Genomic DNA, 27,336 nt, shown 5'->3' on the forward strand with positions numbered 1-27,336 from the left:
TAAAAAGCACAAAGCTCAAATTCCATGAGTATACCAGGTCAGAGCCAGCTTTGGATCCACTGGCTCCAAAGTTGCTCCATTTCTCCCCCACTCCGCAACCTATGCAAGCCTGGAGGTGGTATAGAAAAATTCCCTCCTGTTTTATAAACTGTGGAATGGAAATTGTTTAAAAAATTGTGGCAAAAGGAGAAGGAAAAAGCAGTGCCCTCACCTTCTACTCTGACCGACACAACCCAGGAGGGTTGTGGATGAGGTGGTACATCTACCTCATTGCACTCCTGACCCCACTTAGGATTGCTCTGTCTGTCACAGAAAAACCAAGTCATGTGGCACCTTAATTACTCAAATTCATGATTCCAGCTAACAGATGTAAGGTAATTGGGTGGGATCCAATTAGGTCATCCTGCTGATGGAATGGTTTTCATCACTAGAACGGCCTCCTGCAGCCTCCTACTCACCCTCAAAATCTGCTCTGGAGAGTTTGGGGAGCCTCCGGAGTAGATTTTGGGAGGCCTCTTGTGTGTCGGGGGGAGCAAACTGCAGGCCAACTTTAGTCATCTTAGGGCCACGTGCAGGTTGCTTATATGAGGTGTACAGTTTCCACAAGTCCCACTATCATCCCAGTAGTACATACTGTGGGCATTAGGTGTCTGCATGACTGGACCACACTTTGGTTCTTGCAATCCCTATCTTTTCCTCTTAGTAATGGGCAGGGGATATATAATAGAAGTCTCCTAATTCATATAATACTGAGGACAGAAATGTTGCCTGACGTAAAATATATAAGGAGATGTTTTATTGATTTGTTTGTTATAGTATTCCTTTTCATAGAAGCAGCGCTGGCATCCTGCATCTTGTTCCATTACCTCTGAAAGGTATGGCCTGGGTTAGGAGTGTCCTAGATGCCAGATCTTCTTTAGTACAAGCTGGTAATTATATCTTTCAGGTTAGTTCCATCTCTAAGATTGTGTGTGTTTGATATTGTGTGTTTTGAGTGGCAGCTGAAATTCCTACAAGCAGCAATATTACTCCTGCTATACCTTCAGAGGATTTTTTTAAGGGATTTGTCTAACCTGTTAGTAGTGGCGGTTGTTCATGGACAACATCTGTTGACATAGCTGAGCAGTTCTGAATACATCAAATGCATATATATCATTATACGTCTCTTTCAAAAGGCAGTGTGCTCTGTCCATTTTCCAAAAAAGTTCCAAAATGTTTTCTTGAAGCACTTGGTCATCCTAATGGTCAGTTATTTAGTTCATGGCATTGCTTTAGTTGTTAGTTCTGGGCTTTTTGTTGTTGTATCCCTTTGTTCTGATTTTGTAAAAACCCAAACCAAAAAATCAAATGTAAAAAAAAGAGAGCACCACCTCTGTAGATAATGGGAGCTCAAACACTGAAAAGACTACCAAAGATCCTCACCCTTAACTATCAGCCTTTCAAGCTAAATTATAGTGAACCAAAATAGTCTATTGTGGTAAGTGGGTAAAGAGTTGTAGGACAAATACACTTCGGAAGAATTAATGTAACTTCTAGGCTACCACTTGATGTACTTGACCTTTATACCAGCTTCTGGATATCTGGGGTCTTCCTTGGTTGTTGCCTTGGTCTATATCCCATGATGATCCAAGATAGGAAGACTAGGACTCAACATCAACACTGCAGTTTTATCCCCTGCCTCATAGTTTTCTCCACCCGCTCATAGATGTCCTATGAGGAATCTCCACTGAACTGGTTTGTCCAGTTCCTCCCTTCAGGGAAGACAGATATAAAGAGAATCTCACCTTCCTTTGCCATGCTGAGTACACAACACAAGGATTTCTCAGGTAGAAAAAAACGGAGTAAAACAAAAGAGTAGTGGAGGGAGCAATCCTATGGCCACTAGACAGCAGCTAGATGGCCATAGGATATTGCGTTATCTGGGAACCATCCTTGGAGCCTGCACTCTGAGATTGGTTCCCGGAGAACCGACCTCCCCACCCTTCTGCGCTGCCTTGGAGGCAACATGGAACAGTTCCATTCTCTGCGCTGGCAAGAGGAGCACAGAGCGCCTGAAAAGAGGTGTGACTGGGGGCGTTCTGGGGCGGGGAGGGTAGAAATGTCTGTATGACCCCTCTAATGTGTTGTACAGCAGCCTCTTCCCCCGCTCTGTCCTCTCATGGCTAGACAGCCACAATCGTCTGTCTAGCCAAAAATGCAGGGCAGGAGGAGTGTGGAGGGAATGATTTCCTCTGTGCTTCTCCTGCCCTGCTTTGGATAGGTGGTCACCTCCGAGTTTGGAGGCGGCTGCCTATCTGGATAGGATTGCACCCCAAGTCTTTTGTTTGGATCAACGATATGTTGGACCATCAAATCCTGCTCAGTGGCTTGGAACTCCGGAGTTTTTACAGTGGTTCTGCACTACTCCATTGGGAACAAACCTATAGGGTATTGCAAGAATCCATCTTATAGCAGTTTCAGGAGCAACAATGAGCCCCTTAAATGGATGTTTGAATATATTTATGGGCCACTGACAGATGTTGACAGGTTGGGAAAAGGGGACCAGATTGCCCCCTTAGCACTTGCCCAACTCTCCACCAGGTCCTTTTAGGGGGATCTATGTTCCCCCACCTCTTTGCAGCTCCGGTTACTGCAGTGGGAGCTGCAAAAAAGGGGTAGCATAGATCTCCCTTAAAAGGGCTTGCTGGAGACTCAGGCAAGTGTGGAATGGAAGCAGGGCACCCCAAGGTATCAGCTCAACACTTAAACCCCCCAGGGGATCACCTTGCTAAGTGGGGGATCTTGACCCCTTTGCATCACGGGTGACTGTCAACAGCTGTCAAATCAGCCTATATGAACTCTCCTCTTGTCAATTACTTTGTATGTTTCATACTGCAGTTAATTCCCTTTGACAGCTGAAACATACAAGGCAATAGACAAGGCAAGGTTATATATATTTTTGACAGCTGCAGGTGTGCACTTGCACAACTGCGAAAAGCAGACAAAATAAAAAAAAGACATTTGCACAAATTCCTGGGGCTGTAAAAATAAAAATTCTGGTTCCATTTGTGCAAATCTCTGGGGCCAAAAAAATGTAAAAAAGGTGATGGTGAACGAGTCACAGCCCCTCCAAAATGCCCTTTGGCCATTGGAGGCACTGTCACAGTGGCATTGCTCTGGAAGAGTGGCAGGGGTTTTTTTTTCCTGCTTGTGCTTACTGCCCAATACCCGCAACCCACAATGGATTGGCTCTGCTGGGTTTGGATGACACACCAACCCATCCTGGGCTAAACAAGCCATGGGTTGTCAGTGTGGCTTGTTGGCAAAAACCAAGCCACTCTGTGGGAAGCAGTCCAGGTTCAGACGATACAGCAACCCACCGTGGCTTGTTTCACCCAACAACCCATGATGGGTTGTTGTCTTGCGTGAACCCAGTTGGTGTCTTCCCAGTCCATTTTCCCTATCTGTAAAACAGTAAATACCTGTCACTATGCTTAATTATTTGAGACACTTTTGTTGTGTGCTGGTTTGATATATAAAGTATGTGGCATGCTCCGGAAGGGTGTTATTTTGATATATAAAGTGTGTGGCATGGTCTGGAAGGGGCATTTCTTTAGTAATGGCATTCTGAGATTGCATGTGGTAGCATGACTTGTCCAACTGCACATTGCAGGCATTCATACAAAAATTTTAAGTTTGTGATGCTTGCGTGTTTCATTCTGCTTCTGTTCGTTGCCATGGAAGTGTTCCTATGGCAAATCATTAACCACATTAATAGATCAAACATCAAGAATAAGTGAAAGCGAAATATATGAGGGGCTGGCTGTACTTAGTAGCTGACAAAAGGGGACCCTTGAGGTTGTAAAGAGCAGCAGTGAGAAAATCTTGGATCTGTTTTTTCTCTAGCTCTGGTATGAATTGAGGATATCTCAATTCTAGTCAGTAACAGGGAAGTTCTACTGTTTTCTGAATCGACTTGAAACAAACGGTAGGGTAATGAGTCTTTTGCTAAAAAAAACAACAAACCCTCAGCCCTGGGTTGTTACATGCTGATTTCTATCCTGTTAATTCAAATGTGGTCTGTATTCCATGGGATGTGAAATCTCTTGAAATGAAAGTGCTTTTCCCCCCTGCAGCAGCCCCTCCAGCCCCCTGAAAATGCTAACCAGAGGCTTGAAGAATCTTGCTGAATGGGGTAGGCAGGAGGGGTGAGAGGGAAAGGGGATCCTGAATAATCAAGAAGCACCTTCCACTTATGCCTCTGCCTGAAATTTTGGGGATCCCCTTTCTCCCTCAGCCCCTCTGTACCACAGCTTACCCCATTCAGCAGAATTCCCCAACCCTCCTGTGTAGCATTTTAGGGTGGCTGGAGGGGGTGCTGCGGGGGCGGGGGGAATTCTGCTTTTGCCAGCCCCATTGCACTCACGTAAATCTGGATCCAACCCAATATCTGGTGCCTTCTAGTTAGCCAAAATGGATAAACAGTTTTCAGATGGTGTCAGGTGCACCAACCGGTAATAAATCTATCCATGGACTCGGCAAAGACCCTTGAGGACTTTTGCATATTTAATAGGCTAATTACACCCATCACTTCAGGACTTTCAAATTTTGGAGAAAAGCTAGTAACATACCATTGATTCCTTGTGAAACTCATGAGCCTGTGATACCTGTATGTAAAAGAACCCTATGTATTCCCATGAGTTCCACAATGCAAGAAAATTAGGAATGTCTTTTAATACTGGTACTTTTAGAAAAAAGATACTGAGCATAATTTTTTACCTTATGCGTAATATTGTTGCAAGAGTGCACTGCATGCAGACTTAATAGAAACTTGTTAAAATGCTGAAATGTCTTTCAGATTTTAATATGCAGAGGTTACAGTATCTTTGGTTTTCTTTTTAGACTGAACATCCTTCACGGTCAGAAAGGAAGAGACGCGACTCATTCGGGATGTTTGATGGTTATGATAGCTGCAGTGAGGATACCAGTACTAGTTCCAGCTCTGATGAGAGTGAAGAGGAAGTTGCACCATTACCCTCAAGTCTCCCAATTATCAAGAACAATGGACAGGTCTACACATATCCAGATGGCAAGTCTGGCATGGGTAAGTCCAAAAACTTAGGGCGCAATCCTATGCATGTTTAGACAGAAAAAGTCCTACAACTCCCAGCAATGCATATTCCAATGCTGGGAATTGTAGGGCTTTTTCTGTCTAAACATGCACCGGATTGCACCCTTAATAGATTTTTAAATGGGATGTTCAGTTGAATGGCTCACTCTTAATTCTATGCCTCTGGGTTGTTACTTCCTACTTGGTGTTAGATGTTTGAGTCAGAATCTAAAGGGTGATGCTGGGGTGTGTGTGTGTGTGTGTCTTTTCTGGGGAAGACAAAGCTGCTGTCTTGGAATGTTTCTTGTTGCCAGTAAACTGCAGCCAAAATACTTCTCATCAGCAACAACAATGTGCACAAGTCCTACTGTAGTGTGCATTTAATGCATTTGTTTTTACATAATAAACAAGTGTATGTACTTGAGCACAATTTTTGAGGAGTTCTGTTGAGTCAAAGTTAACTTCAGGAGAGGGGAAGTTGAATGCACTTGAAAATATAGAGTTATTGGCAGGGGACACATTTACTGCTACCAAGCAACTCACAAGATGGATACACCATTTCTGCTATACACCATTTCTGCTATAATCTTCCCCAACCATGATCCAGATTTTCTCTATATGTGTATATGCATGCACAATAGATATGCAGCTGGCTCTTATCCCAATTTGGAAGGAAGGAGGCAAGATAAGAGTAGCAAAGCAAGATCTGGGACAAGGGGAGTTATTTTATTTATTGAGTCTAAATTTTAAGCTGCTAATATAATTGAAGTATGTTGAAAGGTTTTACTAGATTACAACATTTCACACGTTAACATACCAACTGAATCCTATTACTGCTTACTACTTCACGTAAGAAAACTATAATGCCAAGAAACAACTTTCATGTGCTATAAAACCTAAGGCTATGCTTACTTCCCACAGGTAGGGCTGCTAGTGGAAGAAATGCCACTATTAAAAAAAGTAATAGCTTTCTGTTTAAGTAGGAGCAGGACATGGATACTCTAGATGAAGTGTAGTAATTGACAGCTGTTTGGAAAGTACAGTGTTACTTATGCAATATGAATCCACACTATGAAAAACTATATGAAAGTGTACTTTCAGCTCTTGAACTAGCTTTTGTTACATGCATATTACAGTGTGATATACAAACCAGTAAAATGAGTACATGTGTATTACATCTCTTCTGAAGATTTTGAAGCATTGTGTGCCTTTTTTTACAAATTGTTGTTGTTCAGTCGTTAAGTCGTGTCCGACTCTTCGTGACCCCATAGACCATAGCATGCCAGGCGTTCCTGTCCTCCGCTCTCTCCCGGAGTGTGCTCAAATTCATATTCATTGCATCAGTGATGCTATCTAGCCATCTCATCCTCTGCCATCCCCTTCTCCTTTTGCCTTCAATCTTTCCCAGCATCAAGGTCTTTTCCAGGGCGTTTTCTCTTCGCATTAGGTGGCCAAAATATTTGAGCTTCAGCTTCAGTATCTGTCCTTCCAATGAGCAGTTAGGGTGATTTCCTTTAGGATTGACAGATTTGACCTCCTTGCAGTCCAGGGGACTCCTAAGAGTCAGCATCCATTCTTCGGCACTCAGCCTTCCTTATAGTCCAGCTCTCACAGCCATACATTACAACTGGGAAAACCATAGCTTTGATTAGACGGACCTTTGTCGGCAAGGTGATGTCTCTGCTTCTTACTATGCTGTCTAGGTTTGCCATAGCTTTCCTCCCAAGGAGCAAGCGTCTTTTAATTTCATGGCTACAGTCACCATCTGCGGTGATCTTGGAGCCCAAGAAAATAAAATCTGTCACTGCTTCCATTTCTTCCCCTTCTATATGCCAGGAAGTGATGGGGCCAGATGCCATGATCTTAGTTTTTTTAATCTTGTGTTTCAAACCAGCTTTTGCACTCTCCACTTTCACCCTCCACAAGAGGCTCTTTAGATCCCCTTCACTTTCTGCCATTAGGGTGGTATCGTCTGCGTATCTGAGCTTGTTGATAATTCTCCCGGCAATCTTAATTCCGACCTGTGATTCATCCAACCCGGCGTTTCTCATGATGTACTCTGCATATAAGTTAAATAAGCAGGGTGACAATATACAGCCTTGTCGTACTCCTTTCCCAATTTTGAACCAATCAGTTGTTCCATGTCTGGTTCTTACTGTTGCTTCTTGACCCTTGTACAGGTTTCTCAGGAGACAGGTAAGGTGGTCTGGTACTCCCATCTCTTTAAGAATTTGCCACAGTTTGTTGTGATCCACACAATCAAAGGCTTTAGCATAGTCAATGAAGCAGAAATAGACGTTTTTCTGGAATTCTCTTGCTTTCTCCATGATCCAGCAAATGTTGGTGATTTGATCTCTAGTTCCTCTGCCGCTTCGAAACCCAGCTTGTACTTCTGGTAGTTCTCGGTTCACATACTGCTGAAGCCTAGCTTGTAGGATTTTGAGCATAGCCTTGCTGGCAATTATACGGTAGTTTGAGCACTCTTTGGCATTGCCCTTCTTTGGAATTGGAATGTAAACTGACCTTTTCCAGTCTTGTGGCCACTGTTGAGTGTTCCAAATGTGTTGGCATATTGAGTGCAGCACTTTAACAGCATCATCTTTTAGGATCATAAATAGCTCAGCTGGAATACTGTCATCTCCACTAGCTTTGTTGTTAGTAATGCTTCCTAAGGCCCACTTGACTTCACTCTCTAGGATGTCTGGCTCAGATTCAGTGAGCGCACTATCATGGCTTTCAGGGACATTCAGATCTTTCCTGTATAGTTCTTCTGTGTATTCTTTCCACCTCTTCTTAATCTCATCTGCTTCTGTTAGGTCCCTGCCTTCTTTGTCCTTTATCATGCCCGTCTTTGCACAAAACGTTCCCTTGAGATCTCTGATTTTCTTGAAGAGATCTCTAGTCTTTCCCATTCTATTGTTTTCCTCTATTTCTTTCCATTGTTCATTTAAGAAGGCCTTCTTGTCTCTCCTTGCTATTCTCTGGAACTCTGAATTCAATTGGGTATATCTTCCCCTTTCTCCCTTGCTTTTCGCTTCCCTTCTTTCCTCAGCTACTTGTAAAGCCTCATCAGACAGCCACTTGGCTTTCTTGCATTTCTTTTTCTTGGGGATGGATTGAGTTGCTGCCTCCTGAACAGTGTTACGGACCTCCGTCCATAGTTCCTCAGGCACTCTGTCTATCAGGTCTAATCCCTTAAATCTATTCCTCACCTCCACTGTATATTTATAAGGGATATAATTTAGGTCATACCTGAATGGTTTGGTGGTTTTCCCTACATTCTTCAATTTCAGCCAAAATTTTGCAATAAGAAGCTCATGAGTTGAGCCACAGTCAGCTCCGGGTCTTGTTTTTACTAACTGCATAGAGCTTCTCCATCTTTGGCTGCAAAGGACATAATCAATCTGATTTCGATATTGACCATCTGGTGACGTCCATGTGTAGAGTCGCCTCTTGTGCTGTTGGAAAAGAGTGTTTGCTATGATCAGCGTGTTCTCCTGGCAAAACTCTATTAGCCTTTGTCCTGCTTCATTTTGTACACCAAGGCCATGCTTGCCTGTTACCCCGGTGATTTCTTGACTTCCTACTTTAGCATTCCAATCCCCTATGATGAAGAGGACATCTTTTTTTGGTGTTAGTTCTAGAAGGTGTTGTAGGTCTTCATACAACTGATGAACCTCAGCTTCTTCGGCATCAGTGGTTGGGGCATAGACTTGAATTACTGTGATGTTGAATGGTTTGCCTTGGATTCGTACTGAGATCATTCTATCATTTTTGAGATTGTACCCCAGGACTGCTTTTCCCACCCTTTTATTGACTATGAGCGCTACTCCATTTCTTCTAAGGGATTCTTGCCCACAGTAGTAGATATAATGGTCACCTGAATTAAATTCGCCCATGCCTGTCCATTTTAGTTCGCTGATTCCCAAGATGTTGATGTTCAATCTTGCTATCTCATGTTTGACCACCTCCAGTTTACCTTGATTCATTGATCTTACATTCCAGGTTCCTAAACAATATTGTTCTTTACAGCATCGGACTTTCTTTTCACCACCAGACATATCCACAGCTGAGTGTCCTTTCAGCTTTGGCCCAGCCACTTCACTCTTTCTGGCGCTACTTGGAAATTCCCTCTGCTCTTCCCCAGGAGTATATTGGATACCTTCCGACCTGAGGGGCTCATCTTCTGGCATCATCTCTTTTAGCCTTGTGATAGGTTCCATGGGGTTTTCTTGGCAAGAATACTGGAGTGGGTTGCCATTTCCTTCTCCAGTGGACCACATTTTGTCAGAACTCTCCACCATGACCTGTCCGTCTTGGGTGGCCCTGCACGACATAGGTTATGGCTTCACTGAGTTACGCAAGTTCCTTCACCACAACAAGGCAGTGATCCATGAAAGTATTTTTACAAATACTGCCTTGCAAATCTTACCTCAGACTCTCTAACAGAAATGAATTGCCTATGTAAATCTAAGGAAACAAGAAGATAAAAAAGAAAGGCGGCAGTCTGGAATCTACAAAGGCCTATTAAATGTGTGCTTGATTGATACTTAAAGGGCTGTAAATATATACGGCTGCTGGGATTTGGCTAAATTAACTTTGTTTGCCAAGATACAGTTTGAATGGGACTACCTTCCATGTATATTGCATAGGAATGTGACAGGAACCATGGCAGTGAATGTGACATCCTATGTCATAGTTCTAATGTATTGGCGATTTTTCTTGCCTCATTAGCTACCTGTGAAATGTGTGGAATGGTTGGTGTCAGAGATGCCTTTTACTCTAAAACCAAGCGTTTCTGCAGTGTTTCCTGCTCAAGAAGTTACTCATCGAACTCAAAGAAGGCCAGCATTCTGGCCAGACTTCAGGTAACGGTACAGTCACAATTTTATTACCTTTATTATATAAATAAGTTTTGTTTACAATATTTGAGAAACCTCAAAATAATGCTTGAAGGTAGCTGCTTTTAAGTAAAACAGAATGTCATAAGAGCTGTATTGGATTGGAAAAAAGGTTTGTTTAATCCAGTATTTGGTTTCTGATAGTGGCCAGTCAGGTGCTTCATCAGACCTACAAGTAGGGTGTGAAGGCAAACAGCCCTTCTCCATTGATTCCTAGGATGAATGGTATGCTATCACTGGACCTTCCTTTTAACTATGAGGGTTGGTATTTGTTGTTAAATTCATGCAGGATATGTCTAATCCCTTTTTATAGATATTTAAGTTAGTGGCTGTTGCCAGATCTTGGGAAAACACACTTCATAAGCTAAATCATGCTCTGTGGAAAGAGCTATTTTCTTTTCTATTCAAAACTGAACCTACTGCTGATTTCATCAGGTGACCCAGTTCTACTGTTGTACAAGAGGGAGAAGGACTTCATTCATAATTTTATAAGCATCCATTACAGACTTCCTTATTTTTCTAAAGTAAGAAATCTCCAAATACTTTCAACTTATAGGAAACATGCATTGAACTCTTGACAATTTTTCTTACCCTTCTCTACAATTTTTGCAGTTCCATGATATTCTTTTTGAGATGGGGCAACCAGAACTCTGCAAAGACTTTCCAAGCAGCCACACCAGAGATTTCATTAAAGGCACTAGACTTCCCATTTAATTTTCAATCCTTTTTCTAAAAATTCCAAATATGGAATTTATCTTTTTCAATGTTACTGCATTCAGATGTCATATTCTCTGATCCTCCAAACCATGATTTGAACTGGAGGATCAATACTGAGTGTATGCATGTACTTCCTCTTCCTTCTGCATGTCTGACTTTATAGGACTCTTTCCTTGTTTGCCATGACAAATTACCATGACATCTAAACTGGTAAACTATGGCTTGAGTGACCTCTACAAACAACGGAACTGTACATGCTCAAAGCTCATTTCTGATGCTCAAAACTGTGGTTTGGAGGACTTCATGTCAGAATGCAGTCACAAGTCATACTGGCATTTGACCGGCATGCGCAGCATGGTTAACAAGCCACCATGGCTTGTTAACCGCCTGGCAATCATGTGAACCAGCTCAATGTGTTTAGTGAGCTATCCGCCATGACCCTAAGAACTATTTCCTGGATAGTTGCAGCTGCTTCAGGCACCATTTCCTCTGTAGTTTACACTGAGTTCAGGTATCTTATTGCTCAAAAAATTATGTATTGATACATTTTGAGATGATAATGCCAAAGATAACGATCAAAAGTTGCAGTTCAACCCAACCCTATGCATCTTTATACAAAGTATGTCCCATGAAATTTAATGGGGCTTACTCCCTAATAAGTGTGCATAGGGTTGGAGCTTTAGTGACTTCGGCTTGTTGAAGTGTTAAAGTTAACTAATTTACCCAAATGTAATAAAACTTAAACCACTGCTATTCAACCCCAGAATAAATCTCCTTCTGTACAAATTGCTGCATTGGTATCACTGTGGTATACATCGAAGAACAGGTACTGGATATTTGAGACTGGAGGAAACTAATCACTAGGCTACCTCCACTCCACTGCAGAGCCAATGTAACGGTTGCTTTACAGCTCAGTACTCTGAATATCCTGTATGGCCCTCATCAAAAGCCCGTAGAGGAATGGGATTATTCATGCTGGAATTGTCTTGTGACTTTTAGAATGTACAAGGAATTTTGCAGTCTGTATTATGCCAGCTTTCGAGGAATGAATGTAAAATGTATTTGGCTGCCATGGGCCAGTTGCAGCTGCAGTGTTAAATATCTTTCTAACAGCAGAATACTAATACATTTTCATCTGAGAGTAGTTGTTAAGCTTTGAATGCTCAGGATGACTAATTCCGTTGCTGTCTCCTGAATCCTAACCCAGATTTTTGATTACTAAAGAATGGGTATAGTGGTTTTGTAATATTGGACTATGCTAAATAAAAAGAGTATCAGAAACACAGATTTTTATATTTTAAGTCTGAGCTGTATTCACTGTTGTTCCTAATTTTTTTTCCTAAGTTTTTGTTCTGGCAATAGATGTTTAGCAGAAACAGTAAGAAAGAAGGTGCTGTGTCCTGATAGTTTGTCCAGTCCTTTTCTGAAACAAATTATATTATCGACCATATTTTTTGCTAGAATTCCACAGATGTGTAGTGTCTGGAAAAGATCCTACAACTTTCCCATATGGTGTTCCCATTTGTAGCATTGCACCTGTAATCGTATTGAGTATTTAAAGAAACCGGAAATTAATGGCAACACAGCAGTTGGCTACAGTGGCTAGATTTGCACAACACGACAATCCATACTCAAGGTTGAGTGTGGGTTGAGCCATGGGTTGTTGTGTTGTGTGAACCTAGCTGCACTAACAAAACATGGGTTATTAACCATGAGCAACTCACAAAGAGAACCCATGGTTTGTTGTTGGGTTGTGATCTGCAGGTTGTTCGTGGTTAACAAACCATAGTTTGTTAGTGTGGCTGGGTTCACACAACACAACAACCGTGGTTCAACAATCCACATTCAACCCATACTCAACCTTGAATATGGGTTGTCGTGTTGTGTGTTCGCATGACGTGACAGCCAACTGTGGGTTATTTAACCCACACTCGCCGGAATATGCAACACCCCCTAGTGGGGGTTGCATATTCAAAATGACAACTGCATGTACCCCATATACACTGCAGCCTCACCGTGTGTTCAGTAATGTGTTGCAGCCATTATGAGGCTGCAGGGTCGATGGGGCACATATGGCCGCCATTTTGAATATGCAGCCCTTGCTTGGGAGTTGTGTTGTGTGAACCTGGTGAGCATGGGTTATGTGAGGGTTGAACAACCCTTGCATAATCTATGGTCTGTTTTAGAGTTATTCGAGTGTTGTTTAACCCTCACATAGCCCATATTCACTGGGTTTGCGTGATATGACAACCCATGAGTGGGGGTTGAATATGCAACCTGGCACCTGTAGGTGCCACAGCTCATTGTGGGTTAAATAATCCATGACAAGTTGAGGCATGTTGTCTGAACCTGGTGACAGTCTTACAGATACTCTGATAGAGGCTAATGGCTTTTATACAAAAATTTAGGACAATGTTTAATCAATCTCTGTCTGTGAACTAAAGATTCCCTGCTTTCCAGAAATACTTTACTGGAAAGTTTCCTTTATGCTAGGAGTTAGTTTAAAAAATGTGCTTTCTGATAAGGCTTGTTTGTCAAAACTGTAGTGTTTCATTGCTTTGTGCAATAGAGCAGTAGAAGCAATACTTTGAAATCTTTTGATGTGGATTTGAAAAGGACCTTATTTAGCTCTTGTTGTTTTAGGGAAAACCTCCAACTAAGAAGGCTAAAGTGCTACAAAAACAACCTTTAGTTGCTAAATTAGCTGCATATGCTCAATACCAAGCAACGGTACAGAACCAATCAAAGACTAAAACAGGTAACGTGGGTATTAAGAGTCTCTGAGGAAGTATTATGGGGTTCAGTTATTTCCAGTTTTTCAACGGTGGGGAATATTTTTCAGAAGAACTGTAAGGTGTTTTTTTTATAAAACTATGTACTCCAGCAATTTCCTGAGTGAAGAAGGGGAAAATTTGCTGAATATTTGTGTGTGTGTGTTGGGAGAGTCTTCATCTAATCCTTTGATAAACTGCTAAGGAGAAAGAATTGTAAGGGGCTTGGCTCATGGGCCTTGCTTCCACCTTTTTAGCTATATTAAGGATTGGGAAAGCATTTTAACCTGATCCAATTGGGGAAAGGGGTAGGGTTCTTTCCCATCCTGCTACATCTGTGTGTCTGAATCTAGTAATTGTCCTGTGTGCACTGCTGACATCAGTTCATTGATGTCAGTTGCTATCTGCTTCTGACCTACATCAGATATCTTTGATCAAAAGCTGTATTCTTTTGTTTAGATGGATTAATTTGTTGGAGGATCTTGTGCATAAATACTGTATTCCTCAGGGCAAAGGGTTACCCTGCAGATCCTTTGAAGTTTTTCCTCCAACCTTGCCTTTCTGTGATTCTCCCCCCCACCCCGACACTGGAAACACATTTCTAAATCTTAAATATATATAGCAAATTGCTTGTGCACCTTGCTAAATAAAATAACTCTCATTCTAGCATCTGTTCCAGTGGAAGGTTTCAATTGGGGCAACTACATCAATAGCAATAGTTTCACAGCAGCTCCTGTTAACTGTTTTAAACATGTAAGTATGTTGGCTTTGTTTTTACTATTTCCAATAAGCAGCTGTTAGATAATTATAATATAGAATTTATGAACCCATTGGTCCAGCACCCTTTTGAACTTGCATCTTGAATTTGAGGAGAAGTATAGTTCCTGTTAATTATTTGAAAAATATGACTTTTCTCCCAGTTGAAGTTAAGTGTATAAACTATTAATGATGTAAAGATTGCAGTCCAAAGTCCCATGGATTTTGCTAAGTAGCCCAATTTGTCTGTTGGAGGTATACCTGACTTAGGCGGAGAGCTCTGCTCAACCCAGTGAAGCAGGGTGAAACTGCCTACAGATCTCTTGTGTACCAAACAGAGCTCTCTGTTATTTCTCCACAGAAGCAGGTGGAGTTCAGAAAAAGCATGTTTTTCAGGTTGATTTTGCAAGAAGGAACATGTTGTAATAAATTACTTTGTCATTAGTAAGGTGCATTGTATACTAAGCTACATAATGATAAGGTTGTTCCTTTTCATTAACAGAATCAAGAATAAAATTGTTTCAGAGAAAATTGGCTGATACAGCCACAGCAGAGTTCCCGTTGGAATTAATGCAAGTGACACTCTAAATCATATTGGCTTGGATCCTGCCAGCGAGTTTGCTCCTGCTAGGGAAGGGGAGAGGCAACTTTTGCTGATTGCTCCTGCAACTGTTTGTTCCCCCCTCAGTCTGCTCTGGAGGACTGCGGAACCCATTGTGTGTGTATGTGGGGGGCTACTGGTGGAGGGGGGATCGGAAAGAATTGCCTCCCCCTTTTGCCAGTGGGATCCTTCACTGTATCGAAAGCCTTCTGTTCAGGAAAGGCACACTTAGGCGCCCCCTATCCTTTGACATTCAACCTTAAGAGATCAATATTTCCTTTGCACTGCATGCAGAGCCTGTTTTACCATGAAGGTAGTGGGCTGTATGGGCAATTGTCAAGTTGCAGAATGTCACTTTGTTCTGTGTTACTGATACTAATGTAATTTGTTAACAAGGTCTACCATAATCCACCCCTCCCACGGTCCCATTCTTGCAGCACATTGTGGCTGCTACATCAGAAAAAGTAAATGTGATAACAGCTAACAGTAAGTGAAAAGAGGAAGGAGAAGATAAAATAATAACTGGGACTAGATGCTTCTTGTTCCCTTAACAAGGAAGCATGATCAAAATGAGACAAAGGAATGCTGGATCTTTTTTGTCTTTTAATAGTTTGTTGTTGCCTACTTTACCTTGTCTCCTTGCCCTACGTGCTCTCCCTCTATCATGTATTGTCAGTGACTTCAGGCATGTTGAGAGAGAGCAGACCAAATTCAGCAAGCAGGGAGGGTGTGGCTGCAGCAAAAGGACAAATCATCTGTTTCAGGAAAGCAGAGAAAGTTTCCTACAACCAAAGGAACCAGTGCAACATGTGAGAGAGACAGGGTGACTGTCTTCCTGACTAATTAGCTTTGATTTTCAACTTTAATTTTAAGTTGAAATGTTTCATATATCTGAGGAGTGTGGAATTATCCTAGGCATGCCTTGCAGTCATAGAAGCGGTAATAACAGCAGGAGCAGCATTGAAATAGCATCCATGAAAAGGTCAGGATAATAAAATGGTCTTCATCTGGTACCTGAATGCTACCACAGTAGGTGCTAGGGGAGTGTCCCTGTGGAGAACATTCTGCCCTTGGCTTCCCCCACAAAGAAGGCCCCGATTCTAGTCACCAGCTATGAGGAAAAGTGGGGTGTGTTTAGCCAGGAGAAGAAAAGCTTGAGGGGGGACATGATAGCACTCTTGAAATACTTGAAGGGCTATCACAGAGAAGAAGGTAAAATACTGGTTCTCTGCTTTCCCACAGGGCAGGACTAGATCCAGTGGACTACCCTTACAGGAGGGTAGATTTCAGTTTAACATTAGGAGAAACATTTTAATGATAAGAGCAGTTCAGAAGTGGAAGCAGTTATTCTAGGTGGTGTGCTTCTTCCTTTCTGGAGGTCCTTAAGTGGAGGCTGGATGGCCAACTGTTGGGGATGCTCTAGCTCTGGATTTACTGCATTTATTAAGGGGTTAGACTATAGAGACCCCTCCAACTTCAATGATTCTGTGAAAGTTATGGTGCTTCTCAGCTGAGTGGTAACAGTGGCTGTGCACATGGAATGTTCTTCCTCTCTCTTCTCCCCCTCTCAAACAGGTTAAAGAACAGAGGAATGAGCTGTGCTTTCCCAGTCAGGAAAGCATGGGACAATTCTGTGGTGGTGATGGCATAAAGATGGGCAAACGCTTTTGGTTCTTCGCTGTTCACCTAGCAGCAACTGCTGCTTGCCCCATGCAGATCACTGGGTGATGAGTTTTTATGGCTTTTTCATCAGGATTTTGCTTTTGATGAATTTGAAAGCCATTTTTGAGCTTACTCTGATGTATAGTAGTTTAAACATAGAAAAAGTAGTCATACATGAGGAGGGCGAGAATTGGCAGCCACATTTGGCTGTTTAGTTGTCCCATCTTGTTGCGTATCTGTAACGTCATTAATTTTCCTAGTTCTTTTAGTTTGGTCCAGCACTGGCAGATGACTATGTGTGTATCAGAATCTTACTCTGTTTGCAAATCCACTGCTTTGTATGGTGAGCGATGCAATGGTTGGGATCATGTTCTGTTCTCCTTTGTGTAATGATTTACATCAAAGTATAGTAGCTATTTTAAGGATATCTTTTGAAACTAAATGGCTATCAACAAAGTAATGCAGATGTATCACATTTGGAAACTAATATTAAGGTATTCCCTAAATGGGCCTGCACACTAAACAGAACTATGCAGGCAGCAGTGAACTGTTTGCAAGGGACCATTCTGATTCAATTTCACATGTATAATTTGCTATTGATTACTCAGTTGATTGTGCCAGTCAACTCAGTCCTGCTTTAACCCTAGTTTCCATGCCTGAGGCCATCTATCCATACATTATGTTCAGAAATCCAACTCCAAAGCATGTCCACTTGTAAATTAATCAGCATTCAAGGCTGTCTCTAGCAGCTGTATATTCTACTTCATGTCAAGGAGAAAAATAGCCCCACTGCTTTGTCAGACCTCCACCCCCAGCCACAAATATAATTGGCTGTAGGAAGCACAGATTACCCTTGATGGGTAACATGTGGTATGTTAACATTCTGCCATGCAGATAACATTCAGGTATTCCACAAAGGCGTCCAGATACTCACTTTTATTGCTGTCCTAACACTACTAATTCAAGCCAATGGGTCAATTTGTACTGAGGAAATCATAGTCTTCCTTATCTGTATTTTGTGCTTTCCCCAGGCTCAACTTAATTGTAGACTTGCATGATTTCTATTAAATGCACCAAATTTAATCAGTAAACTTAGTAAACACTTTGCATCTCAAATATTTTGCACCACTGTCCCTTCCAGCAGGGGAGAGAATATCCGATGGAAAGTCTATTTCTGTTGTGCAGGCCTCGCTAACATTTTCAAAGGGATGGAATGTTGAAATTATCTATCAAGTGGGAAATGCAATGGATCAGGATCTCTGTGCAGTACAGCAAGAACTTGGTCACTTTTTGCTCAGCATGCTGACCTGACCGTACGCACTAGAACATTCACTAACAGTACAACAAGCAAACATGAGGGCTGCAGGCATTGTTCTCTGAACTACTTCATTAATCAGACCAACCTAAATGCCACAAAAATTGTGCAAGCTTTTGACTTCTCCAGAACTCTTCATCAGGGTGGTAGTAAAAAGCATGAGGTGGGGGAAGAACAGAAAAGTCCAAAATGTGTTTTGCCCAGAGGAAGAGACAGATCTGAGTTACAGCCGGTTTTTACGTTTTCAGAAATGAAGATCAAAATGCCAGATGTAATCTGGTACCTGCAATACCTACCAGTAACTAGTTCATCCAGTCTGGAATCTCCATTTTGAGAATGGTCTAAACTGCAGACCTGATGGCCACAACATAGCCCCTAATTTTGGGGCTTTTCTGTTCTTCCATCCCCTGTTTTTTACCACCAAGCCTGATCAAGAGTTCTGGAGAACTCAAAAGTTTTCACAGTGTTTTGTGGTATTTTGGTTGTCCTAATAATGGTGTTGCCCAATGGTGGGTTGTGGATTTTTTTTCTGCCATGGACCAGCATAGCTATCTTTGTTTTTAATGTATCAGAAATTGGATAATTGATGGTCATAAAGCTACGCACACGTACTTGGGAGTAAGCACCCTTGAACATCATGGGACTTGTTTCTGAGTAAATGTGCCTCGGATTGCATTGAAATTAGTTTTCAGGTTCAGCATTTATAAAATTTATACAGTTACATAAGGGATATTCTCCCCTTTTTCACTAGGTGGCACTGATGTGTTTATATCGCTTTACTAGCTCTCCCCCCCTCCCCTTTTAATGCGGATATTGCTTTTAGACCAGAGAAACATGTGAATTTGACATATGCAGTGGGCTTTTTGTTTGATTTCAAGGACAAGGTTCACCTGCTCATCACCACGAGCAGCTCTTGAAATTTTCCCAAGTTAAAGAAAAGGTGCAGCTCATTTACATAGGTGGGGGGAGGCGGGAGAGGCTGCTCTTGAAAAAGGAAGGGAAAACCCCTGTTGTGTATGCACCCCCATGGAGGGGATTCTAAATTGTGGCCACTGCACGTGAAAAAGGTAACCAAACATCAGTTGCCCTTTGTCTGGCCCTCTGATACTAACTCTGGTACCAAAGTTCTACGTGTAAGGTCTTTCTGGAGCTCCTTAGGCGTTGAGAATTATTTATGCCAGGTAACTCTGGCAAACCAAGGAAAGCCAAGAGCAATATTTAGCTGTCTTGGGCAGATAACTACAGGGTCAGCCTATTTTTTGTGTTGGGAAGCCCACTTAAATGAATCCGGACCTCGCCCATCAAGACCTTCCTGATTGCAACTTACCTTGCAGGGAAGGCGGCTGTCCCTCACAGATAATTCCTCCAGAGTGTGCGGTGGATCAAAGTGGTGGCCAGGCAGGCCTTCCTTTTATTGGGAAGGAGCCGAGGTGGATGCCTTCATCATGAGTCTGAAAGGTAAACTTGTTCTTCTCTGTATGCTTATGGTTCTGCTAGTAAACATAATGTGCAAGAGGAGACAGTATACTGACTATACTGTATGCCATCACTTCAAGCCCACAAGATCCATACCCATTATGGCTTTCTTCTTCAGAAGTGAGAGCCATATGGATTGGTGTAGGAGGAACTAGCTGAACCGCTATCTTCACAGACAAGGACAAGTTTAACTTTCTGCTATACCCCTATACCAATCCACGTTCTTGAAACCTGGTGCACCAAACTTCGGTCTCGAGTAAACAGAAGAAAAAATGGCAGTTCAGGAATTTGTGAGCCAGGTGGGTGAGAAACCACAAGTAAATGAGCAACTGCGTCCTCTGGCTCTACCAAACACACATACACACACGTTCAACAGCACTTTTGAATTAAAATAAACGGCATGGTCAACCTGGTCTGCTTCAGATTTTTTTAAAGGATCTGTATAGACTTGGCACTAACAGTTATTTTTCCTGTGCATGACACATGCTTAGTGAAACATATGGATCTAACAAATGAGAGCACCCCAAATAATACTACATTAAAGGGTGTTGAAATCTAGGATCTGAAGAACAAAAATAGCATGTGAGTACTGTATAGCAAGGTCTTAATTTTTTTAATATGGAAAGATGTCTAATTGATGTCTTAACATGTGATATGTCTTGATGCTTTGTTTAAGCCAGGTAAACAAAAAAAGGAGAGTGCTGTGGGGTATAATTACATAGGACCATGAGGAGGTCAGAATGCTAGAAAGTAACTTAGCGGTATAATAGATATTTGCATAGCAGCTCTCCCCTTCCTAGGTTTTGCACTGCAGCAATAAACCAGGAGTGTGGGAAGCATCATTCTCAAAAGCTTGAATATTTCACTATTCTTAAAGGCTGGCAATGAAGAAGATAGCCAGCCTAAATCTGTCTTCCTGAAACTTATCAGGTCACCTCATTATCATCGCCCTCATCTCTCGTAAATGTTGGTCTCCTTTATGGCAGCCTTTATAATGTTTTGCATGTTCCTTTTAAACAACTTTGACAGAACATGCTTGCTTCCTTCAGCTTCCATATTTTACTTTGTTCTCTTATGTTTTCTAAAACTATGATAACTGAAACTGAACACAGTGCAGTATTCCATCCAAAGAGTAGTTAGAGGATGAATGCTTCAGCAACCATCGGGTAATAATATTCTCAACTGGCTTGATACCTCTCCCAGATATTTTCCATTTGGGAGTCCAGGGATTTGGAAACTTCACTACTAGGATTCTTCAGCCATTTGTTATTGTCAGATGCTGTCAAAGGCCAGAACAAATTCAAAACCAGAATAGGCTTGTTCACAACCTGATCAGATTCATACTGGAAATAATACATTTTTTAAACAATCACTTCATAATGTACTACGTTATATTTGTCAGGAAACAATTTGATTATCAGCCCAGTCTTAGCTGGTCAAGATTTTGCAGCTGAATCCTAAACATGTTTACTCAGAAGTAAGTTCCACTGACTTCAGTGAGACTAATTCACTAATACATATTTAGCATTGTAGCCTTGGATTATTATTTCTTTCCCCTAAGTTGGCCGTAGTCACTACCAGGTTTGTCACGTCTTAACTTATATGTCAGAAAAGAAATATACCACAGTGAAGCACCCCTTAGGAAGTCAATGAGATCAATGGGACTTACTTCTGAATGAACATGTTTAGGATTGTGCTGTTAACCTGTTATATTTTTACATAGTAGTTACAATCTACAGAGAATCTATTTCCATGTTCACTGACTTTTCCTTCAAAATTGAAGTATTTTGTTCTATGTTTAAAGAACTGGAAATAACCACTAATTCCCACACACTGGTCATTGCTAGCAAGGGCAAGCTACCCCAACTATTTTTGTCAGACATCACTTTTAGGAAGAACTGTTACCACAAAGCATTAATTCAACAAAGGGAGGTTACTGAGAAATGAATAAACTTCACTGGTCATGGATCGGGGAAGGAGAGGTTCACTGTGATCAGCAAAGGTAAGCCATGAAATACCAGTTCTACAAGCAGTAACCAGATAGCTCATCCCAAAGAGTGTCTGTCTTTCTATTTTAAAATAAATATAAATAGGTATCTTTACAATTTTATTTATAACATGTATAATGTGACAGTTCTATTTTTCCATTTTGCACTGCAGGCACCTATGGGGACTTGTTGGGGTGACATCTCAGAAGGTGTGCGTGTAGAAGTCCCTAACTCAGACTGCAGTCTACCTACCAAAGTCTTCTGGATTGCTGGGATTGTGAAATTAGCAGGTCACTAATTTTGTATAAGATCATTTATTTAAAAAAAAAACTGTCTAGAAACTATTGAGGATAAATTGGGTAAGATAGCTAATACCCTGGAAGACAAACAGAATTCAAAGTGATCTTGATAGGCTGGAGTGCTGGACAGAAAACAATAGAATGAAATTCTATTCTAGACCTTGTGTTTGTTTCTGGAGAAGCGGGGAGTGATCTGGAAGTCAGGGGTATATCCACCACCCCCTTGTCATGGTCAGATCACTATCTGGTGACGTTGGACTTCTCGGTTCCACAACCCCTCCGCAGGGGTGGAGGACCCATTAAAATGGTCCGCCCCAGGCATCTTATGGATCCAAATGGATTCCTGAACGCGCTTGGGGATTCTCTGGGGCACGCCAACGGCCACTCGGTCGAGACCCTGGTGGGTGGCTGGAATGCCGCAATCACTGGGGCATTAGATCAGGTGGCTCCGAAACGCCCTCTCCCCCTGAACAGGGCTCGGACTGCTCAATCCACGGTTACGAGCTCTGAAACAGGAGGTGAGACGGCTAGAGCACCGGTGGCGGAAGTCTCGCTCCAAAGACGATCAGACACGGGCTAGAGCTGTATCTTCAGCCTATCACGTGGCAGTGAAGGCAGCAAAAAAGGAATATTATTCTGCCTCCATCGTGTCTGCAGAGTGCTGTCCCAGGAGGCTGTTCCAAGTGGTCCGGAGCCTGGTCGGTCCTGTGGCTCCGGAACCACTGGAGCATTCTAAGGCCTCCTGTGAGGCCTTGGCAAGGCACTTTGCAGATAAAATTGATCAGATTAGGTGTGTTACTCTGCACGCTGTGGATACAGTTAGTGAGCAAGAGGCGGCCTGTGGCAAACCGGTTTTGTGGGATCGGTTCCAGCTTCTTCCTCCTGTTGAAGTGGACAAGGTGCTTTCATCTGTACGGCCGACCACCTGCTTACTTGATCCTTGCCCATCTTGGCTCATTATGGGCTGCAGAGAGAGACTGGGTGAGGGGATCAAGGCGGTGGTGAACGCCTCCCTTGAGGAGGGAGTGATGCCATCAGCCCTCAAGGAGGCAGTGATAAGACTGCTCTTAAAGAAGCCCTCCGTGGATCCTCAAGTTCTGAACAACTTTCACCCAGTCTCAAATCTGCCATTCTTGGGCAAGGTGATTGAGCGGGTGGTGGTGGTGCAGTTGAAGGCACACTTGGAAGAAACTGATTATCTAGACCCATTTCAGTCGGGCTTCAGACCTGGGCATGGGACAGAAACGGCCTTGGTCGCCTTGGTAGATGATATGAGGAGGGCTCTGGATAGGGGTGAATGCTCCTTCCTTGTTCTCCTCGACCTCTCAGCGGCTTTTGATACCGTTGACCATGGTATCCTCCTGGACCGCCTGGAGGGGTTGGGCATTGGGGACACCGTATTGCAGCGGTTCCGATCCTTCCTCTCTGGCAGGTACCAGAGGGTAGCACTGAGAGAGGAGGTTTCGGACCCGTGGCCACTTACTTGTGGGGTGCCACAGTTCCATCCTCTCCCCGATGCTATTTAACATCTATGTGAAGCTGCTGGGGGCTATCATCAGGAGGTTTGGGGTGCAGTGTCATCAATATGCGGATGACACGCAGCTCTACCTCTCGTTCAAATCCAAGGTTGGCCGTAGAATCCCTGTCCAAATGTCTGGAGACAGCGAGTGGCTGGATGGGGAGGAATAAGCTGAAGCTGAACCCTGACAAGACCGAGGTACTTTTGGTGGGAGACAAGAGGAGGCTGGGGGATGTTGACCTGGTGTTGAATGGGGTATGGCTACCCGTGAAAGACCAGGTCCGCAGCCTGGGGGTCATTTTGGACTCCCAGCTGTCCATGGAGGCTCAGGTGTCAGCTGTGAGCCGGACAGCGCTGTATCAACTCCATCTGATACGGCGGCTGCTCCCCTTCCTTCCCGACCATCTGCTCCCCTTCCTTCCCGACCATCTGCTCCCATCGGTAGTACATGCCCTGGTCTCCTCTCGTTTAGACTACTGTAATGCGCTCTACGCGGGGTTACCCTTGAAGACGGTTTGGAAACTGCAGCTGGTACAGAACGTGGCGGCTCACCTGATTAAAGGCAGCCGCCGGCGAGATCACATCACTCCAGTGCTGAAGGAGTTGCACTGGTTACCAGTTGTTTTCCGGGCCAAATTCAAGGTGTTGGTTTTGACCTTTAAAACCCTATATGGTTCCGGCACAGCCTATCTTAAGGAGCTCCTCCAGCAGCACCAGACAGGCTGCTTAACAAGAACAGCCTCGGATGGCCTTCTGTCTGTCCCATCAGCCAGGACAGCTAGACTGGTGGGGACGAGGGAGAGGGCCTTTTCTGTGGTGGCCCCCACTCTGTGGAACTCCCTCGCTAGGGAACTCTGTCATGCCCCCTCTTTAATGAGCTTCCGTCGTGCATTAAAAACATGGTTGTTCAGGCAGGCATTTGGGGTGGGTTAGGGTATTTTAGGAAATGTTTTTATTGTAGAATTTTATTATTTTAAACTGTTTTATTGTATGTTGTACATCGCCCAGAGTGGCTGGGTGACCAGCCAGATGGGTGATTAATAAATTTAATAATAAGATAAATAAATAAATAAATAAATTTAATAGGGATAAATGCCAAGTTCTGCACCTAGGAAAAAGAAACCAAATGCACAGTTACAAGATGGGTGATACTTGGCGCAACAATACTACTGGCGAGAAGGATCTTGGAATTGTTGTAGATCACAAACTGAATATGAGCCAACAATGTGATGTGGCTGCAAAAAAGGCCAATACTATTTTGGGCTGCATTAATAGAAGCATAGCTTCCAAATCCCGGGAAATACTAGTTTCCTTCTACTCAGCACTGGTTAGGCCTCATCTTGAGTACTGTGTCCAGTTCTGGGCGCCACACTTTAAGAAGGATGCAGACCAACTGGAGAGGGTTCAGAGGAGGGCAACAAAGATGATCAGGGGACTGGAAACAAAGCCCTTTGAGGAGAGACTGAAAGAACTGGGTACGTTTAGCCTTGAGAAGACTGAGGGGGAGATATGATAACACTCTTCAAGTACTTGAAAGGTTGTCACAGAGAGGAAGGCCAGGATCTCTTCTCGATCATCCCAGAGTGCAGGACACGGAATAATGGGCTCAAGTTACAGGAAGCCAGATTCCATCTGAACATCAGGAAAAACGTCCTGACTGTTAGAGCAATACAACAATGGAACAAATTACCTAGGGAGGTAGTGGGCTCTCCCACACTAGAGGCGTTCAAGATGAAGCTGGACAGCCATCTGTCGGGGATACTTTGACTTAAATTCCTGCATTGAGCAGGGGGTTGGACTCGATGGGCTTATAGGCCCCTTCCAACCCTAGTATTCTATGATTCTATGATATTGATCAGATCTATTTCTCAAAACAAAATGCACAGCAGTAGGGATAAGTCCTCTGTCTTGAATGGTCTGGTCAATAGGCTGCTGTAGTGGGGCAAGCCCCTATTAAGGGAAACGTACTTTGGCCAACAGAGCTCTTTGAAACCCTCACTGTAAGTGATTTCATGTAGGTCTTGAAAGTCCATCACAGTAGCATCTGGCATACTGAATGGTACAGAGGCTGTTAATTGTAGTCTTTCTCATTCTTTGGAATAATTGCATCTGTTGATCCAGTTAGAACTTTCAGTCATGTTTGACAATGTTTTAAAATGTTTATAACTTTCATTTATACAGTACAGTACAGTTTTTAGAATTGTTTATAAAGTTTGTAACTTTCAGACACTGTAGGGCTGCCTTTGAGTGGTTCCCCCATTCCCAGTAAATTAACCTTCCCTATGCAGAATTCCCTTTAAGATCAAAACATAGCAGACTGCTAAATAGAACATCTTGGATGTTTGTAGCAAAGTGATACTAGTGGGCTATTTTGACAAACTGCACATCCAGTCTGCACATCCAGTCCTATGAGGGAGGGCAGACCATGAGATACCCTTTTTCTATTTCAGAGGTAGGGTTGCCACCACTAATGTGATAATAACTCTTAACCTGACACATGAGAATCTGGGCTTATGGGTTGCATTTATGGAGAACGATAAGCCCCTTTTTCAGAGCTTCCTTTTAAACACTTAAAAACCAGGTTAGCATGTATGTCAAGTGATCTAGGTGTGAATAAGATCAGGAATAGGCCAAGAACAAAATCAGCTCCAGAAGTTCAGAAACGGTCCATTGCCTTAAGAATAAAATGAAACATAGAATTAGCTAACTAAAACTTATCAGGAAGATTTCACAAACAAAGGTATTTCTATGGGGGCTGGGCAACTCCCAGAGAAGGAAATTCAACCTGACCAATCAATGCTGGGCGTGAACTGATCATGTGCCCTCCATTTGATCCCTGCCTGTGCCTATCTAACATAAAGTTCAGTCATATGGTGGGAGGAGGCAAGCCTGAGATGTAAAGTAAAGCAGATTTTGTAAACTGCCTTCCCCAGATAGTATGGTCACATGAAACAAATTGCCATAAAGTCCAGGAAAATGTCTTCTAAAATCTTTGCAATAGTATATAGTGGGGTCACTGTAACGCTTTCACCTGTTTGACAGTGCACATTAACCTGCTCTCCCCCTCCCCTACCTTTATTGGCCTCTAAACAAGGGAGTAGCCTCCCATACCCAGTATAGGCAGTAGCTCCGGAGAGCACTTCCAGCATCTGTTCCCATTCTCTGGAAGCTATTACAAAAAGGAGGGTGGTTGATTTTTATGGATTCCTTTGTTAAGAGTAATATGAATCAGCATGTGGGTTTGCTGTCTTTCAGGTTACAATGCTTTACTAAGATACGAAGGCTTTGAAAATGATTCAAGTCTTGACTTCTGGTGTAACATCTGTGGTCTTGATATCCATCCGGTTGGTTGGTGTGCAACCAGTGGGAAACCTCTAGTGCCACCTCGATGTACGTAAATTTCATTTATTTAATTTCTATAGCACCCAATAGCCCAAGCTTTGTGGGTAGTTTACAAAACCCGGAATTTTTACATTACAGATTTTACATTAATCTGGTACATTTTGTACCAGACTGCTGGGGCTAAACATAAAAACGCTGGCAGAGCAGCTTTTAAACTAAACCCTTGGGTAAAGTTGACAGGAGCTAGGAAGGATCCGGTTCAGGTTAAATCATCCCAAAGGGAGGATAATGAAAATGTTTTTGATTGCCCAAATGTAGATGGGGAGGAAATAAGCCAGGAGTACATGATAGAACCTAATAGCCAATCAAAGGGGTGAACATCCCATAGCAAAAAATGTACACACCAGAGGCATATGGGGAGGAGCACCATGTGTAGGTGTTTCTGTGCAAATGCTAGAAGCCTCCAAGGCAAAATGGGAGAGCTGGAGTGCTTGGTTTTAAAGGAAAACCTAGATATAGTGGGCACTACAGAAACCTGGTGGAGTGCAGACAACCAGTGAGATACGGTCATCTCTGGATATAAACTCTACAGGAAGAACAGGGAAGAGCATACTGGGGGAGGTGTTGCCCTGTACGTCAAAGAGAGCATAGTGTCGAGCAGACTAGAACACCTAAAAGGGATAGGCTCTTCCACAGAAGCTCTGTAGGTGACAATACCAGGCTCCAAAACTCATTTAGTGCAAGGAATATGTTATCGTCCCCCAGACCAGAATGCTCAGAGTGACCTTGAGATGGAAAACGAAATCAGGGAGGCCTCCAAATGTGGAAGTGTTATAATAATGGGAAACCAATTACCCCCACACTGACAGGATGAATGCATGTTCCAGCCATGACAAAGAG

At 42.8% G+C, this 27,336-nt stretch overlaps 1 protein-coding gene across 11 annotated transcripts in view; it reads left to right on the top strand.

The window, feature by feature from the left end:
• The window catches only part of MBTD1 (mbt domain containing 1), a 66,955-nt gene that overhangs the window by 3,349 nt on the left and 36,270 nt on the right, over positions 1-27,336 (top strand). For 3 of the 11 annotated variants that reach the window (XM_084837881.1, XM_084837888.1, XM_084837889.1), the window contains exons 1-7: positions 786-946; positions 4,882-5,083; positions 9,824-9,963; positions 13,351-13,465; positions 14,146-14,231; positions 21,449-21,566; positions 26,350-26,484. In XM_084837881.1, the coding sequence (XP_084694007.1) occupies positions 878-946; positions 4,882-5,083; positions 9,824-9,963; positions 13,351-13,465; positions 14,146-14,231; positions 21,449-21,566; positions 26,350-26,484 (865 nt within the window). In that variant the 5' untranslated portion in view covers positions 786-877. Of the gene's footprint in view, positions 1-785; positions 947-4,881; positions 5,084-9,823; positions 9,964-13,350; positions 13,466-14,145; positions 14,232-21,448; positions 21,567-26,349; positions 26,485-27,336 lie in introns of those variants that run through there. The other 8 variants (XM_084837887.1, XM_084837891.1, XM_084837886.1 and 5 more) reach the window with 6 other exon arrangements.

Source organism: Heloderma suspectum, chromosome 2 (assembly GCF_057233095.1).
Source record: "Heloderma suspectum isolate Gila_16-S chromosome 2, 16-S_ref, whole genome shotgun sequence".
Lineage (NCBI taxonomy): Eukaryota > Metazoa > Chordata > Lepidosauria > Squamata > Helodermatidae > Heloderma > Heloderma suspectum.